We start from the raw sequence: 18,655 nt of genomic DNA, 5'->3' as shown, positions 1-18,655 counted from the left end.
TATTCTCTTCTGCTACAGGTATTACATTAGTACAGCAAAACAAAGATGGCTGTTATTGTCTATTGCTACTGTCATAAATGTTCATCTTGTACACACATTTAAGCTTGATGGAATTACGGCAGACTGTACTGGTTTTATGCCGTAACTAATCTGCTAGTCTTTAGGATGGTAAAAGCGCCTGGTTGACACTCCCACCGAAGCTAGTGGGATTTAAATGCACATAACTTTGGTTCGATCATCCCTTCATCTTTTCTTGCAGAGGCAAAGGTCTCTTTCGACCCATAATTAAATGACTGAGGAACTGTCACATGCACCGAACGCCACGGGCACTGCCCTGTGAGATGAACGGTTAAGAACGTGCAAAATCGCAAATCAACAGAAGTGGTGCTGCGTGAAAGCAAGGAGCACAGAGAGAAAGAGAGAGAGAAAGTGGAAAAGATAAAACCCCTGAATATGAGGAGGAAGAAAAGACGGACACCAATGAATTTCAGACATGGCGTCAGTGGTAAGAGATCCTGTTGCTATAGAGACTATTTGCATGGCTTTAATGTCACTCCGGCAACTTCTGACAACCACAGTCATCTTGACAACTAGGAGGGCAGGTCAACAGAATGCATGAGGCGAGGTCTGCAAGGGTCTCTGAGCATCTGAGGGTTTCCATCCTCCAACCGGGGAGTTTATTAAGTTCCGACAACATTGATGTTTCCGCTCTAGCCATGGATGGTCCTACAGACTGCAAAAACCCACATGCCACTGAGGGGCTTGCATCAGAGGCGTCTCCTCTAGGTTTTGGCCACAACCCCCTCCCACCCCCTTCATTTCCTCCAAACTAATAAAAAGACCACACAACACACATAAAAGCAGTGTAGTGTAGTGGTCAGACTGAGGGCCTTGCTAGACCTACCTGTTAATCCGTTGGGGAGTAGGGGCGAGGGCTAGCGCGGGCCGTCGCCCCAGTCTACACGTGATACAAATGTTTTAACAAGTAAATAAATAAATATTGCATATAAAGGATATACCCAAGGCAGCCTAAAGATTATTTTAAATAAATCATAGAACAGTAGAGTTGGAAGGGGCCTACAAGGCCATCGAGTCCAACCCCCTGCTCAATGCAGGAATCCACCCTAAAGCATCCCTGACAGAGGGTTGTCCAGCTGCCTCTTGAAGGCCTAGGTTGTGGGCTTTCCCACACTAGAGGATACTATCATGTGTGGATAGTATCCCCTAGATAAACAACTGTTGAGTTAATTATTACCCCACTATTGACTATCGTGTTGTCCGAACACAGCATCAGAGAAACAAATTGTTTGGGTTGCTATTATTATCATGATGTATTATTGCAGTCAATGTATTGATACGCATTCTTGGTTTTAGTGTTGCTCTTCTTCTGCTGTGAGCCGCTTTGGTTACGTTGCGTGGAAAAGTGACATGCAAATTAAAGTGATGCTGATGATAATGAAGCAATGTATGTATCTGTGGCCTTAGCTAGACCTAAGGATTATCCCAGGCAAATGGAAGGGTCGCCCCTGCCTGCTCCCGGGATCCCCTGTGTATCATTCGGATGCACAGGGACGATCCTGGGATATAGGCCTGGTCTAGCCATGGCCTTCGAAAGAAACAAAGGACAAACCTGAAATTTGAGAGAGCGAGGTGTGGAACCACACAGAGAGGTGGCTCTGAGCTGTGTAACTCCAACTCCTAGCCAGCTGGGGGATGCTGGGGGTGGTAGGACTTCTTTCTGTCTAAACATGCATAGGATAGCACGGATGCAGACGTTTTCCAACCCCCTGTCACTGTGTAAGATTTATACGTATGTATACACCTCTCCAGTGTTTGCACCACATGGTCGCTGAGCAGCCAATTCATGCGGGAATGTGTGTCTTTCTAATTCATTTTAGATTAAGCAAACTTTCCCCATGCACTTCCTGCCGGTGTAGGGGAGGGAAAGCTCCCTTACCTGACAGAAACCAAAGAACTCAGCACCTCACAAAACAATAGTTCTTAGGATTCCTTCTCTGCTGGGGAGCTGTGACTTTTAAAGTGGTGTAAAACCAAGATCGGCGTACCCTTTTGGCTCCTCTGCCATGGCTGATGGGGAAACGGAAAGGCACTGTGGCCAGGTGCATCACCTGCATGCCTGCTCCGTCATGCCTCTTATTATTATTATTATTATTATTATTTATTTATATAGCACCATCGATGTACATGGTGCTGTACAGATAACACAGTAAATAGCAAAACCCTGCCGCATAGGCTTACAATCTAATAAAGTTGTAGTAAACAATAAGGAGGGAAAGAGAATGCAAACAGGCACAGGGAAGTGTAAACAGGCACCGGGAAGGGTGAAGCTAACAGTATAGAGTCAGAACAAGCTCAAAGTTTAAAAGCTATAGGGAAAAGAAAAGTTTTTAGCTGTGTTTTGAAAGCTGTGATTGAGTTGGTAGTTCTCAGGTGTTCTGGAAGAGCATTCCAGGCATGAGGGGCAGCAGAGGAAAATGGACGAAGCCGAGCAAGGGAAGTAGAGACCCTTGGGCAGGCAAGAAGCATGGCATCAGAGGAGCGAAGAGCACGAGCGGGGCAATAGTGTGAGATGAGAGAGGAGAGATAGGCAGGAGCTAGACCGTGAAAAGCTTTGAAGGTCAACAGGAGAAGTTTATATTGGATTCTGGAGTGAATTGGGAGCCAATGAAGAGATTTCAGAAGCGGAGTGACATGGTCAGAGCGGCGGGCCAGGAAGATGATCTTAGCGGCAGAGTGGTGGACAGAGACCAGCGGACTGATGTGAGATGAGGGGAGGCCAGAGAGGAGGAGGTTGCAGTAGTCCAACCGAGAGATAACCAGTGCGTGAACGAGAGTCTTGGCAGCATCTCATAAGAAGAGCTGAGCTGGATCAGACCAAGGGTCCATCTAGTCCAGCATTCTGTTCACACAGTGGCAGACGAACCACTCATAGGAAACCCACAAGCAGAGCATGAACATTCTCCCATCCATGTTCCCCAGCAACTGGTGCACACAGGCTTACTGCCTCTGATATTGGATGTAGCACAGAGCCATCAGGTCTAGTATTTATTTATTTAATTATTACATTTTTATACCGCCCAATGGCCAAAGCTCTCTGGGCGGTTCACAGAAGCCTTCTCCTCCATGAAATGTGTCCAGTCCCTTTTTGTAGGGTGACCCTATGAAAAGGAGGACCAGGCTCCTGCATCTTTAAAAGTTGCATAGAAAAAGGAATTTCAGCAGGTGTCATTTGTATATATATGGAGAACCTGGTGAAATTCCCTCCTCATCACCACAGTTAGAGCTGCAGGAGCTATACAAGAGTGACCAGATTTAAAAGAGGGCTGCAGCTTTAACTGTTGTGATGAAGAGGGAATTTCACCGGGTTCCCCATATATACAAATGACACCTGCTGAAATTTCCTTTTCAATACAACTGTTAAAGATACAGGAGCCCTGTCCTCCTTTTCATAAGGTCACCCTACCTTTTGAAGCCATCCAAATCAGTGACCATTCCTTATCATGACTCCATTATTATTATTATTATTATTATTATTATTATTATTATTATTATTTATATAGCACCATCAATGTACATGGTGCTGTACAGAGTAAAACAGTAAATAGCAAGACCCTGCCGCATAGGCTTACATTCTAATAAAATCATAATAAAACAATAAGGAGGGGAAGAGAATGCACCAAACAGGCACAGGGTAGGGTAAAACTAACAGTATAAAGTCAGAGCAAAATCAAGTTTTAAAAGCTTTAGGAAAAAGAAAGGTTTTTAGCTGAGCTTTAAAAGCTGTGATTGAACTTGTAGTTCTCAAATGTTCTGGAAGAGCGTTCCAGGCGTAAGGGGCAGCCGAAGAAAATGGACGAAGCCGAGCAAGGGAAGTAGAGACCCTTGGGCAGGTGAGAAACATGGCATCAGAGGAGCGAAGAGCACGAGCGGGGCAATAGTGTGAGATGAGAGAGGAGAGATAGGACAGTCTTGGACAGGACGGTCCTTCAAATAGAGGCCATCTTCTAATAGTGGTTCCACGTGGACGCTACCACAAGGTGCCATTTGAATGCAGACTCTGCATCTGTAGCCAACATCAAGTGGAAGACATTGTTCACTACATGTTAATTTGCCCTCTGTATAGGGACCCAAGAGAGTCCCTATACAGTCCTAACACACGGATATAGGAATGCCCTGGCAGAAACGGTTCTTTTTCTTCTGAGTGATACCAACAGTTATGTGACACATGAAGTGCCTTTGTTTGCACTGGCAGCAAAAAAGATCAGGAAGAGAGAACTAGACAAAATTGCCCTAAACTACTATGGAGATTCAGACTGCTGAGTGAAAGCTGAGTTTTAGTTAAGGTAAATTTCAAGTTATCTGTGTAATTTCGAGGTATTTGTATTACTGTATATATGTATGGATACTTTCTTTTGTTGTATTTGTCATGGCCTTTGGCTAGTACAATAAACTTTGGATTGATTGATTAATAGTGGTTCCACATGGACCTCTGGCCCAATTGGAGTCCACCTGGAGTAGATCCTTCAATGTGCTGGAGATATATTCCTTTATGGCAAAAAAAAAAAATGTTTTCGGTGACTATTAACCTTACAAATGAATCATAGAATCATAGAATAGCAGAGTTGGAAGGGACCCACAAGGCCATCGAGTCCAACCCCCTGCTCAGTGCAGGAATCCACCCTAAAGCATCCCTGACAGATGGTTGTCCAGCTGCCTCTTGAAGGCCTCTAGTGTGGGAGAGCCCACAACCTCCCTAGGTAACTGATTCCATTGTCGTACTGCTCTAACAGTCAGGAAGTTTTTCCTGATGTCCAGCTGGAATCTGGCTTCCTTTAACTTGAGCCCGTTATTCCGTGTCCTGCACTCTGGGAGGATCGAGAAGAGATCCTGGCCCTCCTCTGTGTGACAACCTTTTAAGTATTTGAAGAGTGATATCATGTCTCCCCTCCATCTTCTCTTCTCCAGGCTAAACATGCCCAGTTCTTTCAGTCTCTCTTCATAGGGCTTTGTTTCCAGACCCCTGATCATCCTGGTTGCCCTCCTCTGAAGGACCTACTGTTCCCGTGAACACACCATGTGTCCACCATATTGTCAGAATTTCTAAATGCTATCATTTTGAATAAAAAATAATCATAGAATCATAGAATAGTAGAGTTGGAAGGGGCCTAAAAGGCCATTGAGTCCAACCTCCTGCTCTATTCAGGAATCCACCCTAAAGCATCCCTGACAGATGGTTGTCCAGCTGCCTGTTGAAGGCCTCTAGGGTGGGAGAGCCCACAACCTCCCTAGGTAACTGGTTTCATTGTCGTACTGCTCCACTTCCCCACATTTTTCCTCCCAAGATAAGGGAAACCTGTTGAACTTCTGCCCCTCAACAGCTGTTAGCAGCATAGGATCCTTGCCAAAACGTCTCTGGCGAGGCCACCAGTGTGGGAGGAAGCAACAGCCAGGCACCTCTCCACCGTGCCTGGGTCCAGCTCCAGCTGAGAGCACCCCTCCCTCCTGCTGTCACCTGTAACTGCTGAACTTTCCAACTAAGATTGTAGTGCCTGAATTTGCTTTCCTTTTCCCCCTCCTCCTCCTCCCTCCCAATCCCCTTTCCTTTTGTGTCATGTCTTTTAGATTGTAAGCCTGTGGGCAGGGACTGTCAAGAAATACTTTTGTAAGCCACCATGAGAGCCTTTTTTGGCTGAATGGCGGCATAAAGATCCTTAAATAAATAAATAAAACGTGAAAAAGTGATCAATCTGTCTTTTGCACATTATGTACCTCATTAAACATGTCCACAGGGACGTCTTATGGTTACAAATATAGATCAAGCACCAGAAACCTGCTTTCAAAAAAGTACAAAGGAAAACAAGAAGTATGTACCATTCCCAACAAGGGGCAGGATAGAGTGTAATGGTATCAAAACAACTTGTACAATTCTTCCCAATCCCATTTGAGAGGGAGCCAAGACCAAAATTAAATTGTATCCGTGGGACCCAACATAAAGCACTTTCCTTGAAGTACTAACAGATGAAGCAAGGTGGGGAAAAAATGGCAGGATATACAGAGAAGCAAAAAGAAAAGGGGGGAAAGGTTCTAAGGGACACCTGCAACTAACTGCAGCCTTCTCCACTTTGTTTCCCTGCCAGAACAGTATTTACATGAAAGGTGACGTACAAGAGCCGACAAGGTTTGGTTCTGTCATCACTGTCTCTAATGAGGTCTGGAATCATGTGCACCATCGCAAATGTATTCGAACGTTTGGAAAGCATCTGCTAGTTCCTCCATCAACAGCAGAGGAGAAAAAAGGGTATAATTTAATCTTCATTATGGGGTATTGGAAAGGGATGCTGAGCTATATTCTGCCACTTTCAAGATGGATTCACACACAACAGCTTTTCTATTTTACACAAAGCTTTTGGTATGAGCCCTGCTCCTGTGCTACACTTGCAGCCCAACAGCCATGCATGTGGCTGTCAGGTGCTCGACAAACCCTTGCTGTTCAAATCCTGAGCAGGGTAGTAAATAAACCCCCAAAACACAGGAGAGTCAACCAAGCCCTGCATGGAATGCTCAATTGTCACGGATCAGGACCCCAAACCCTCATCCTTGGAGGATCTCAACCTCTTGTCCTCTGAAGAAGACAAGGTGTCAGGATTAGAGAGGCATCATGAGGATTTCACTTCCACAAGACCCAATTCATCCTAAAATCCTAGGGATCAGCTCCCCTGTACTCAGAGGACTCTTGCCACGAGGACACTTGCATGCCTCAGCCACTCCCATATTATCACAGCTTGAAGCTCCTAAAACAGGTTAGGACCCTTTAAGAGACAAAGCCCCAATTAGTGTGAAGGTGGAGCCAACCAGCCTAAATCCAACCAAACTCTTTTTTAAGGCTGTCTTGTGTTGCTCCTTGTTGGAGCAACATATAGAAGAGTTTGTCTCATTTCCAGCCTCATGTGGAGCTTTCCATGGTGCTGATCTCTTACCATCTTGCGTCCCTGTGAAAACTAACCCGACGCCTGCTGAAGATCTGATCGATAGCAGAACCCTGCAATCCGGGCTGCAATGCAAAGCACTGATAGAAGCTACTGTCTGAAATGGTACGCAGACATGATTGGTGAGGAAGCTGAGATTACGGAGTTCCGTTCAGTATATCAAGGCTTCAGGATTCAGAACAGGACCCATTGAAAACACGAGACTGAGAGAAATTGAAACAAATAAAAAATGAGCAAGTATTCCCTGATGACTGCTCTAGGTTTAAAGATTTTAAAAGGGCGGGAGGAAAGGCAGAGAAAACAACAGCAGTGGCAACGCCATCACCCTCCATATGCAGGCAAAGGTAAACAAAAAAGTTAGAAGATGTTCAGAGCTGTACCTAATATAGACCACATACATGACTAATTTAATAGAAACATTATTATTATTATTTATTATTATTTATTTATATAGCACCATCCTCATATACAATTACTTCATAAAATCAAGTATTGTCAAAACCAATTCCATATCTGATTGTAAGTGTACAATGCATCCTCAGATAAGAGCTTCATATATTGTTCAGTCAGGCATGCATGGAACCCAGTCTTCAGGATTCTTCCTATTTATCCCAGGCAGTTAAGATTTAAGCATGGAGAATGTGGATAGGGAGACATTTTCTCCCTTTCTAATAATACTACAACCCAATGGAGTCGTCCCATGAAGCTGATTGGTGGGAGATTCAGGATAGATAAAAGGACTTCTTCAGACAGCACATAGTTGAACTATGGAACTCACTACCACAAGATGTAGTGATGGCCACCAATTTGGATGGCTTTAAAAGGGGGTTGGATACATTCCTAGAGGAGAAGACTATCAGTGGCTACTAGTCCTGATGGCAAAGTGCAACCTCCAGTATCACAGGGAGTAAGCCTATCTACACCAGTTGCTGGGGAACATGGGTGGGAGGGTGGTGTTGCAACATGTCCTGCTTGTGGGTCCCTGGTCGAAAGCTCGTTGGCCACTGTATGAACAGAGTGCTGGACCAGATGTACCTTCGGTCTGATCCAGCATGGCTCTTCTTGTATTGTTTAGCCATCAAAATATCCCTTAAGTGACACAGTTCCTTCACCTTATTAATTTTTACCTGGACAAAATATCCAGGGCTCAATTAATTGCACTCCAATTCAGCTGGACGCCTTTAATGTTGGAGGACACCCTCAGTTACCTGAGTCTAAGAACATATTGGCTCACATTCCCTCCTTACAAATTAAAGCAAGGTTAAGCTCAACACACTACTATGATAGTGGTGTGTTGGACAACCAACACACCACTGTGTTGATAGTGGCAGCTGGACAACCGTCTGTCAGGGATGCTTTAGGGTGGATTCCTGCATTGAGCAGGGGGTTGGACTCGATGGCCTTGTAGGCCCCTTCCAACTCTGCTATTCTATGATTCTATGATTTTGGAACCTCTCTCCCCTTATATAACCAGCATATCCAAAACAAAATCTTTTGCTGCGCTATTCTTACAGATTTGATCTAGCCTTTTCAATATTCTGTAACGACCGCTTCTGTCGTTGGCTCTAAATTTCACTTTGTTGACCATTTTATTTTATTTTAAACATCAACACGGGGGGAACTACCAGCTCTACAACTCTATCATGGGGCGAGGGAGGTGGAGAGATGGTGTATTGGTCTCCCCAAGGTGCTCAAGCAATCTGTAGGTGAGCAACAGCACCTTGAACTGGGCTTAGAAACAAATCGGAAGTCAATGTCCGTCAAAGAGATAGGAAGGCCTCCAGATTATTGAGAGTAGTGAAGATGGACAAGCAAAGGCCACAGGCAGAGATGTCGCAGGATACAATAGTGGGAAGGGAAGGGAAGAAAAGGAATTTTTTTTAATTTAAACTGATTTTTTAAATTATTGATTTTTTAATAAATTTAAAACAGATTCCAGTGTTGCCAGTAGAGTCCTAACCATGCCAACGCCAGTTCATGTGTTCTGTGCCCCTTCCTAAACCTAGAGGTACGATGGTTTTCCAAAGCAAGGGCATTTCAATTTATAATAATGAGAAGTCGCCCAGGGAACAATCGACCAATATGAGAAGAAGTTACAATGGCTGCTACTCCCTGCAGCTAGCTGATCCATGAGTCTAGAGTGTTTCTGTACACCCTGATAAAGCCGAGGGTAACATCAGTTGCCCTAAACCAGTGGTTCCCAAAGTGGGCGGTATCACCCCCTTGGGGGCAGTGGGATTGCATAGGGGGGGGGTTAAGAGGCAAGGGGGCAGCAGGGGGGCGCTCGAGGTGGTCTTTTCCGAGAAGTGCTTCTCCAGAAGGTCTTAAAACCCAGGGACATTTTTATGGGAGAAGGTAGTTTGGTCCCAAGCCATAGAGGGGAAGAATCCACACATGTATTAATGCCGTTTAAGAAGAGCCCTTTTAACGGTGAATTGAATGTTTCAAAAGCACCAAAACACTAATGAAAAAACATACCCCTGCTTGGTGTACCCTGCCACGCCAACTGCAAAACAGATCACTAAACGTGGTGATTTAAGTCTCATGTTAAGTGACTTTAAACTAGACATTGAGAAACTGATATCACTTCATCAAGCCCATCCATCACATTAAGAATTTACACAATAGTGAGGTACTCTACTATTCTACTAAATAGTAGAGAGAGAGCTTTGGCTATGGGGTGGTATATAAATGCAATAAATCAAATCAAATCAAATCTACCCTAGTTACTAAATGTGATATCTAATATTACTTGCTAAATGACTATCAGACTTTGAAACAATGATATCACTGGATCAAGTTCATCAGTTATGTTTAATTGAATAAACTAAAAAGATGTAATTGGATTTTGAATAAATATTCAATTCATTGTTACTGTTTTGAATTTTAGTGTTATTATCTTCCTTAGTGGGTCGTTGAAAACCGCTGTTCTGAATAATGATTTTTATAGGGTAGGGTAGGGGGCGCTGGGCATGCGTTTGTGGAACCAAGGGGGCGGTGACCTGAAAAAGTTTGGGAACCACTGCCCTAAACTATGAAAAGAAAGTCTGTTTTTGTAGGTTCCTTCCCACCCAATGTGTCTTTTACTAATCCAGAACCAAATTTCTAACTGATAACTGAAAACAAGGGAAAAGGCCAAGCAGGAAAGTTTAGGGGAGTCAGTGACTCCAAAACCAACTGCCCCCTTTGAGATGGATTTTCTTCACTTCTTTCGTTTTCCTTTTTTGGGAAGCAGTAGTTTTTGCTAACATAGTTTTGCTAGCTTCAGTACCTTTGGGGCTGTTGCTTGAACATTTCCGAGAGAGAAAACAAGGGACTTCTTACTTTGACCATGTCACTTCTTCAGGCTGCAGCTAGCCATTGTTTCTAAAATAGCTTTTGGGGGCTTGATGCTTAGCTCCAGGGGAATTTTAGGCCTATCCAGGGGAATTTTAGGATGTTTTTAGGATGTTTTTAGGATGTTTTAACAATGTATATTATGTTCTTAATTCAGATTTATGTATTTTATATTTACTGCTGTTCCCCACTTCGATCAGAATGGAGAGACAGGTAAGAAATTATTATTATTATTATTATTATTATTATTATTATTATTATTAGCTCATGAGCAGCTTGATTCAGTTTTTTCACACTATTTTATTTTACTCACTGGTGAGGCTCAAGCTGCACTGACTTTTTCATTCTTAAAACATTTTCTTCACTTCTAGATTAATTTTCCCATTTGGACTTGGCTGAGTGCTACATCTTGGACCCTGAGAGAGGTCTTCACCAATCCTTCTTTGGGTCCACAGGGACTTGTTCTTCAGATCTCTGCTTGAGACAAGTAACTGTAATTTCCCTTTTCCCTTTTCCCTACTAAAGTTTGAACTCCACGGTTAAATTGCATTTAACTTGTTTGGACTGGTGGGAGTTTTAGAGTTTAATTAAAACCGCTTGTTTGGCCTGCTGTAACTTTTGCATGCCACAACTATTTCCTTTGATGCTCTCATAAAGTTCTCCAAGATTATGGCAACCAGCTTGATTGATAACTGGCAAATAGAGGGAGAAAATGTGGAGGCAGTGACAGACTTTGTATTTCTGGGCGCAAAGATTACAGCAGACGCTGACTGCAGCCAGGAAATCAGAAGACGTTTACTTCTTGGGAGGAGAGCAATGACAAATCTTGATAAAATAGTTAAGAGCAGAGACACCACACTGACAACAAAGGTCCGCATAGTTAAAGCAATGGTATTCCCCGTAGTAACCTATGGCTGCGAGAGCTGGAGCATAAGGAAAGCTGAGCGATGGAAGATAGATGCTTTTGAACTGTGGTGTTGGAGGAAAATTCTGAGAGTGCCTTGGACTGCAAGAAGATCAAACCAGTCCAGACTCCAGGAAATAAAGCCAGACTGCTCACTTGAGGGAATGGGATTAAAGGCAAAACTGAAGTACTTTGGCCACATAATGAGAAGACAGGATACCCTGGAGAAGAGGCTGATGCTAGGAAAAGTGGAAGGTAAAAGAAAGAGGGGCCGACCAAGGGCAAGATGGAGGGATGATATTCTGGAGGTGGCAGACTTGACCTTGGGGGAGCTGGGGGTGGCAACGGCCGACAGAAAGCTCTGGCGTGGGCTGGTCCATGAAGTCACGAAGAGTCGGAAACGACTGAACGAATAAACAACAAAAATAAGCCCCTGCAAAATTTAAACTGCAGTTTACTTTGCACGGTGTAATCTATGCACATAACAGCCACACAGATTTGTCGCTGATGGGTACAAATGTATTTTCTTTGTAATCATTACGTGTTTCACATTTTACTTCAAGGTCTCATTTCCCTATATATCTCACTTCTTTCTGTATCATGCTAGCCTAGCCGCTTCTGCAGACAACTGCACTAACGTTATAAAGCCATGAGGATTTACGCAACCGCGTTCAAAATGCGTAGGCACCTGGCACTTTAATAAACCTTTTACTAATAATATTATTGTAGAAGATTACTTGGTTCTGCCCTTGCCTTTGGCTATTTTTTACTCACATTTTACTTCTGCATGTGACGCTCCTTGCATTTGCTTTCCCCCCCTACAAATCAGGGTGGATAAAAATCAATGATTTTTTTAAAAAATAATTTTAAAAAATCAGATTTTTTTAAATTTAAATCGGATTTTTTTTAAAAAAAATGCTTTTTGAGGAAAAAATCTATCTAAAGATAGTTTTCTATTTAAGATACATTATAGTCCAAAGGTTATTCATCATGAAATAAGGATTAGTTTTTAATTATGTACCATGAGGCTGGATATTCATGCAATGTTTAAATTTTGGGGTAAATTAATTCCATTAATCCATTCACAATGTCATGCTCTTCCAGAGGTTTCTAGAAGATTATTGGGCAATTTTTCTATCTAGAAGATATTATCACAGCTGCTTGGTTTCACAGTTCTCAAAACTGTGAATTTGTGTCTGCAGAGATCACAATCGCATTGTGCCTTTGCAAATCTATGTACACAGACTCAACCCCTTACCTCTGAAGTGCTAAGTTTCAAAACATTCAATGAATAGAGCGCACTTTTTGGGGGGGGGAAGTCACATGATTAAATTGAGTCTTTCTGAGTAGTGATTTAAATGATGATTTAAATCAAATCCACCCTGCTACAAATCATTCATATCTTTATACATCTTGTGTGGCATGCTTTCACTTGGTTAGTAAGCTGAAGGGCATTCACTGTTTTCCTTGCTTGAGTTTTTTTTTTTTTAAAAAAAAAAATCAAATATACTGAACTTTTAGTCTTACGTCTGCTCTGGCTACACTCTCTCATCCACGATTTTTCAGTGCAGAGGCTGCAACAGGGAGGAAAGAGGTATAAAGTACAGCAGCTCTGCAATGTAAGCTAGCATTATTACCTCCCACATTGCAAACTGAGGCTGAGAAAGCGGGGTGGGTATTTGCCCAAGAGAATTCATAGCAAAGGCAAGAGTCAAATCCATCTCAGCCACTACACTAGAATCATAGAATAGCAGAGTTGGAAGGGGCCTACAAGGCCATCGAGTCCAACCCCCTGCTCAATTCAGGAATCCACCCTAAAGCACCCCTGACAGATGGTTGTCCAGCTGCCTCTTGAAGGCCTCTAGTGTGGGAGAGCCCACGACCTCCCTAGGTCACTGATTCCATTGTCGTACTGCTCTAACAGTCAGGAAGTATTTCCTGATGTCCAGCCGGAATCTGGCTTCCTTTAACTTGAGCCTGTTATTCCATGTCCTGCACTCTGGGAGGATCGAGAAGAGATCCTGACCCTCCTCTGTTTGACAACCTTTCAAGTATTTGAAGAGTGCTATCATGTCTTCCCTCAATCTTCTCTTCTCCAGGCTAAACATGCCCAGTTCTTTCAGTCTCTCTTCATAGGGCTTTGTTTCCAGACCCCTGATCATCCTGGTTGCCCTCCTCTGAACACAGACCAGCTCTGAACAAGGGCCATCTTAACAGCTCTATAGGCCCCCGGGCAAAGCAGTGCACTGGGCCCTGCCTACACAACCACTCACAGGAATAAAAATGTAAATTATCGATAAAATAAACTTATATTTATTGGCACCTCCAACTAAATCAATGTTTGGACATTTAAAAAAACATGCTGTACAGCAAAGATTAATCAATACAAACGTTTGGACAATATAACATGAGCCTTGAACTTGAAAAACAAGTTTCATTTCTGCAAATGTTAAAATTAGTGTTAAATTCTGGTCTGTGCAAAGATTAGCATGGGGCCCCTATGCTCGTGGGGCCACTAGGCAACTGCCCAGTATGCCCATGTGTTAAGATGGCACTGCTCTGAACACTATACCAGTTTTCTCAAATGTACCTGAGTCAGAGGTGAGCAGACAGGGTCATGTTTATGGAGGACGCCCACGGGATGGAGAAAATCCAAGCAGACTCGGCCAAAGAGCTCCTAAAATAGGGTGACCCTATGAAAAGGAGGACAGGGCTCCTGTATCTTTAACAGTTGCATAGAAAAGGGAATTTCAGCAGGTGTCATTTGTATGCATGTCGCACCTGGTGAAATTTCCTCTTCATCACAACAGTTAAAGCTGCAGGAGCTATACTAGAGTGACCAGATTTAAAAGAGGGCAGGGCACCTGCAGCTTTTTAGGGTGACCCTATGAAAAGGAGGACAGGGCTCCTGTATCTTTAACAGTTGCTTAGAAAAGGGAATTTCAGCAGGTGTCATTTGTATGCATGTCGCACCTGGTGAAATTTCCTCTTCATCACAACAGTTAAAGCTGCAGGAGCTATACTGCAGTTATAAGTGTGACCAGATTTAAAAGAGGGCATGGCACCTGCAGCTTTAACTGTTGTGATGAAGAGGAAATTTCACCAGGTTCTCCATATATACAAATGACACCTGCTGAAATTTCCTTGTCAATGCAACTGTTAAAGATACAGGAGCCCCTGTCCTCCTTTCATAGGGTCACCCTACCTAAAAGATCTCTCCAAACTGGGTTGAATATGTAATAAAATGACCAATGGATGGAGCCTACATGTGGGAAACAGTGCTTGGATTCAGTCCAGAGCTCTGAAACACAGGCAGTGTACAACTCAAGGAAGAGTGGAGAAGGCCACATGAGGTTGTGCCTTCTGACTTGTTAATTTCACTTGCTTTAAGGAAAACACAGTATGCAACAGCACATTAGTAATGCCGTGCTGACAGGGAGGAATTCTGGAGCCCGGCAGAAAGACGACACTACGTAGCATCAATCAGGTAATCAAGACTTGCAAAAATGCGCAGAAAAATTCAGCAATATCTTGGACTAACAGAATAGTCCTCCCTTATCACTACAGAAGTCCCATTTGCGGGGAGATCTTAAGGTGTGCAACACGTTTGCATATAGAAGTTGCATTCAGCACCCAAGAGTTGGTATGAACAGACTTTCCCCACCCTCGAGATGGGTTGGACTGCAATTCCGGTTATCCCCAGCCAGCACCATCGGGGGACAATTGGAATGGTAGTCCAACTCGTCCAGAAGCTGGGGAAGGCTCTTTGTTGATTTGGCTCGGCCACTTAAGCTAGGGTGACCCTATGAAAAGGAGGACCGGGCTCCTGTATCTTTAACAGTTGTTTTGGAAAGGGAATTTCAGCAGGTGTCATTTGTATATGTGGAGAACCTGGTGAAATTCCCTCTTCTTCATAACAGTTAAAGCTATAGGAGCCTTGCCCTCTTTTGTAGCTGGACACCCAGGGCAGGGCTCCTGCAGCTTTACCCATTGTGATGAAGAGGGAATTTCAGCAGGTGTCCTTTGTATATTATTATTATTATTATTATTTATATAGCACCATCAATGTACATGGTGCTGTACAGAGTAAAACAGTAAATAGCAAGACCCTGCCGCATAGGCTTACATTCTAATAAAACCATAATAAAACAATAAGGAGGGGAAGAGAAAGCAAACAGGCACAGGGTAGGGTAAACAGGCACTGGGTAGGGTAAAACTAACAGTATAAAGTCAGAACAAAATCAAGTTTTAAAAGCTTTAGGAAAAAGAAAAGTTTTTAGCTGAGCTTTAAAAGCTGCGGTTGAACTTGTAGTTCTCAAATGTTCTGGTAGAGCGTTCCAGGCATAAGGGGCAGCAGAAGAAAATGGACGAAGCCGAGCAAGGGAAGTAGAGACCCTTGGGCAGGCGAGAAACATGGCATCAGAGGAGCGAAGAGCACGAGCGGGGCAATAGTGTGAGATGAGAGAGGAGAGATAGGAAGGAGCTAGATAGGAAGGAGCTAGATAGTGAAAAGCTTTGTAGGTCAACAGGAGAAGTTTATATTGGATTCTGAAGTGAACTGGAAGCCAATGAAGAGATTTCAGAAGTGGAGTTACATGGTCAGAGTGGCGAGCCAAGAATATGGAAAATCTGGTGAAATTTCCTCTTCATCACCACAGTTAAAGCTGCAGGTGCCCTGCCCTCTTTTAAATCTGGTCACTCTAGTATAGCTCCTGGAGCTTTAACTGCAGTGATGAAGAGGGAATTTCACCAGGTTCTCCATCTATACAAATGACACCTGCTGAAATTCCCTTTTCTGTGCAACTGTTAAAGATACAGGAGCCCTGTCCTCCTTTTCATAGGGTCACCCTACTTAAACAGCCGTATTAACAGAGAAAACACCGCCATAGCCTCACACACACCCCGCCCCAAGTCTAGAAACAGTGCAAAGTCCCAACAATACACCGTTTTGATTTCGGCAGCATCAGCTCAGAACATAAAGGGAAGGAAAAGGAACGAAGTGCTCTATTTCGTGCCTGTAGGCACTGAGTTAGGGTGACCCTATGAAAAGGAGGACAGGGCTCCTGTGTCTTTAACAGTTGCATAGAAAAGGGAATTTCAGCAGGTGTCATTTGTATGCATGGAGAACCTGGTGAAATTCCCTCTTCATCACAACAGTTAAAGGTGCAGGAGCTATACTAGAGTGACCAGATTTAAAAGGGGGCAGGGCACTTGCAGCTTGAACTGTGGTGATGAAGAGGGAATTTCACCAGGTGCTGCATGCATACAAATGTCACCTGCTGAAATTCCCTTTTCAATACAACTGTTAAAGATACAGGAGTCCTGTCCTCCTTTCCATAGGGGTCACCCTAACTGAGTGGCAGCACTGAGTGGCAACACCAGACCATTAGACAAATTCTTCGCCCCGGGGACGGGATCCAATCAGCCCCTAAGCACGACTCCGCACTTCAGTGACAGAGGGTTCAAAAGCGCTTTTATTGATTATTAATCAAGGTCTGGTGGAGTCATTCTTAGGGGATCCCCTTAGGGGATCCCGTCCCTGGGGTAAAGAACTTGTCTAACAAGACCATGATACAACTTTTAAGGTGCCAGAGGGGGCAAAACAGTTATGCGCTGATCAGAGAACAGAAGATCTATAATAATAAAGATAATAATAAAAAATAAAAGATAATAATCTATCCAATCTATGGCTTAGACCAGCCTTCCTCAACCCGGGGCGCTCCAGATGTGTTGGACTGCACCTCCCAGAATGCCCCAGCCAGCTGGCTGGGGCATTCTGGGAGTTGTAGTCCAACTCATCTGGAGCGCCCCACGTTGAGGCAGGCTGGCTTAGACAAATAGACGCTTAGACCTATGCATGTTTATGACCCCTTGATTTCTATGAATAAGGATACACTGACACTGCCTCAGCCGCCCAAAAAAAGGCGAGCCTGCCTACCTCACAGGGTTGTTGTAAACGTGAACTTTTTTAAAAAATACCTGCCCCCGCCAGGCACCCACCTGTGATGGTCTCCTGGTAGCCTTTGGTGAAGAACTGCATGGCGGTGGCGGCGCGCCAGGGCGTCTTGAGCAGCCCCTGGCGCTGGGGGTCCTCGCCCAGGGCGCGCAGGATGGTGGTGTAGGCGGCGGCCAAGCCGGGCAAGTTCATCTCGTTGTCCTCCTCGCTGCGGGTGCGCTCCTCTTTCCAGTTCTCCAAGGGGTGCCCGCTGGCGCCGGCCTTCGCGCACCGGGAGGGCTCCCCGGGGCGGCTGGGCGCCGGCGGCGGAGGCAACGGCTTCTTCTCCGCCAGAGCGTAGCCGTTGTAGCTGGCGCCTCGCAGGGGCGGCTTCATGTTCTCCATCTCCCCGAGCGCTCGCGCCCCCGAACCGGGCAGCCCGTGCGCGCAGCCCCGCGGGCTCCGGTGCCAACGGGTGGGGAGGACGGGGGTGGAACGCCGGAGCTTGGATCGGGGACCCCAGGAGCCGCCAAGTTCAGAGGCCCGGCGAGGGCTTGGTGCGTAAAAGGAACTTTCCCAACCTTGGAGAGGCTGGCCAGGCGCGCAGAGCCGGGCGCGCCTTGCCCGCCGAGGACTGTCCCCTTCGGAGCAGGACACCGCACGGAGAACCGGGCCCCCCACCCACCAAAAAACGGGCTAGGGGACGATCGCCTGCGGAACGGGGAACGGAGACCATGCGCCCTGGAGCGCCTGCCTTGCGCCCGGCAAAGGATGACGCCTCGACGGGAGGCGGAGAGGAACCGGGTGGCTCTCGCCGGTCCACTCCTAGGCTCCCCGGTCTCACTTTTTCCTCCTGCTGCTTCCAGCCCCCACTTTATACCGCGCCTGGCTTCGTCCATGGCCTCGGCGCCGCTCTCATTGGGCCCCCTGCCCGTGCGTCACGCGGCCCCGCAGCCTGTAAGAGGATCAGGCCGGCGGTCGGCGAGATCAACAGGCGGAAGCGCCGGGCAGGCAGGCAGGCAGGCAAGCAAGCGGTGAGCGGCTCTTGGGGGGGCGGAAGACGAAGACCGGCCGCTGCCACACCTCCGGCGGGAGCCGGTCTAGGGTCGGCAGGCGGGGACGCGCCCTTCCCTCCCGGCGCGGGGAAGTCGGCGGGGCCGCGCTGGAGACTTGATGGCACACAGGTGGCCCCTGCCCCTTCCAAGCACTGAGAGGAGCCGTGCTGCATCAGACCACGGAGCCATCCCGTCCAGCATTTCGTTCACACGGTGGCCAACCAGATGCCCCCCCTTTGGAATCCCATAAGCAGGACAAGAGGGCAGCAGCACCCATGTTCCCCAGCAACTAGTGCACATAGGCATATTGCCTCTGAAGGTAGCACATAGCCATCAGGACTAGTAGCCACTGGAAGCCTTTTCCAGGAATATATTATTATTATTATTATTATTATTATTTATTTATTTATTTATTTAT

The 18,655-nt window shown here is 45.4% G+C and overlaps 1 protein-coding gene across 1 annotated transcript in view; it reads right to left on the bottom strand.

The window, feature by feature from the left end:
* Window positions 1-18,410, bottom strand: part of GCH1 (GTP cyclohydrolase 1) — a 55,035-nt gene extending 36,625 nt beyond the window's left edge. Inside the window, exons 1-2 of the mRNA XM_063118505.1 lie at window positions 18,125-18,410; window positions 17,248-17,823 (exon numbers count right to left, since the gene is read on the bottom strand). Of these exons, the coding sequence (XP_062974575.1) occupies window positions 17,248-17,823; window positions 18,125-18,410 (862 nt within the window). The remainder of the gene's footprint in view (window positions 1-17,247; window positions 17,824-18,124) is intronic.
* Between the last annotated feature and the right edge of the window lie 245 nt (window positions 18,411-18,655).

Source organism: Elgaria multicarinata, chromosome 2 (genome assembly GCF_023053635.1).
Source record: "Elgaria multicarinata webbii isolate HBS135686 ecotype San Diego chromosome 2, rElgMul1.1.pri, whole genome shotgun sequence".
Taxonomy (NCBI): Eukaryota; Metazoa; Chordata; class Lepidosauria; order Squamata; family Anguidae; genus Elgaria; species Elgaria multicarinata.
This window is presented reverse-complemented; position numbering and strand designations above follow the sequence as displayed.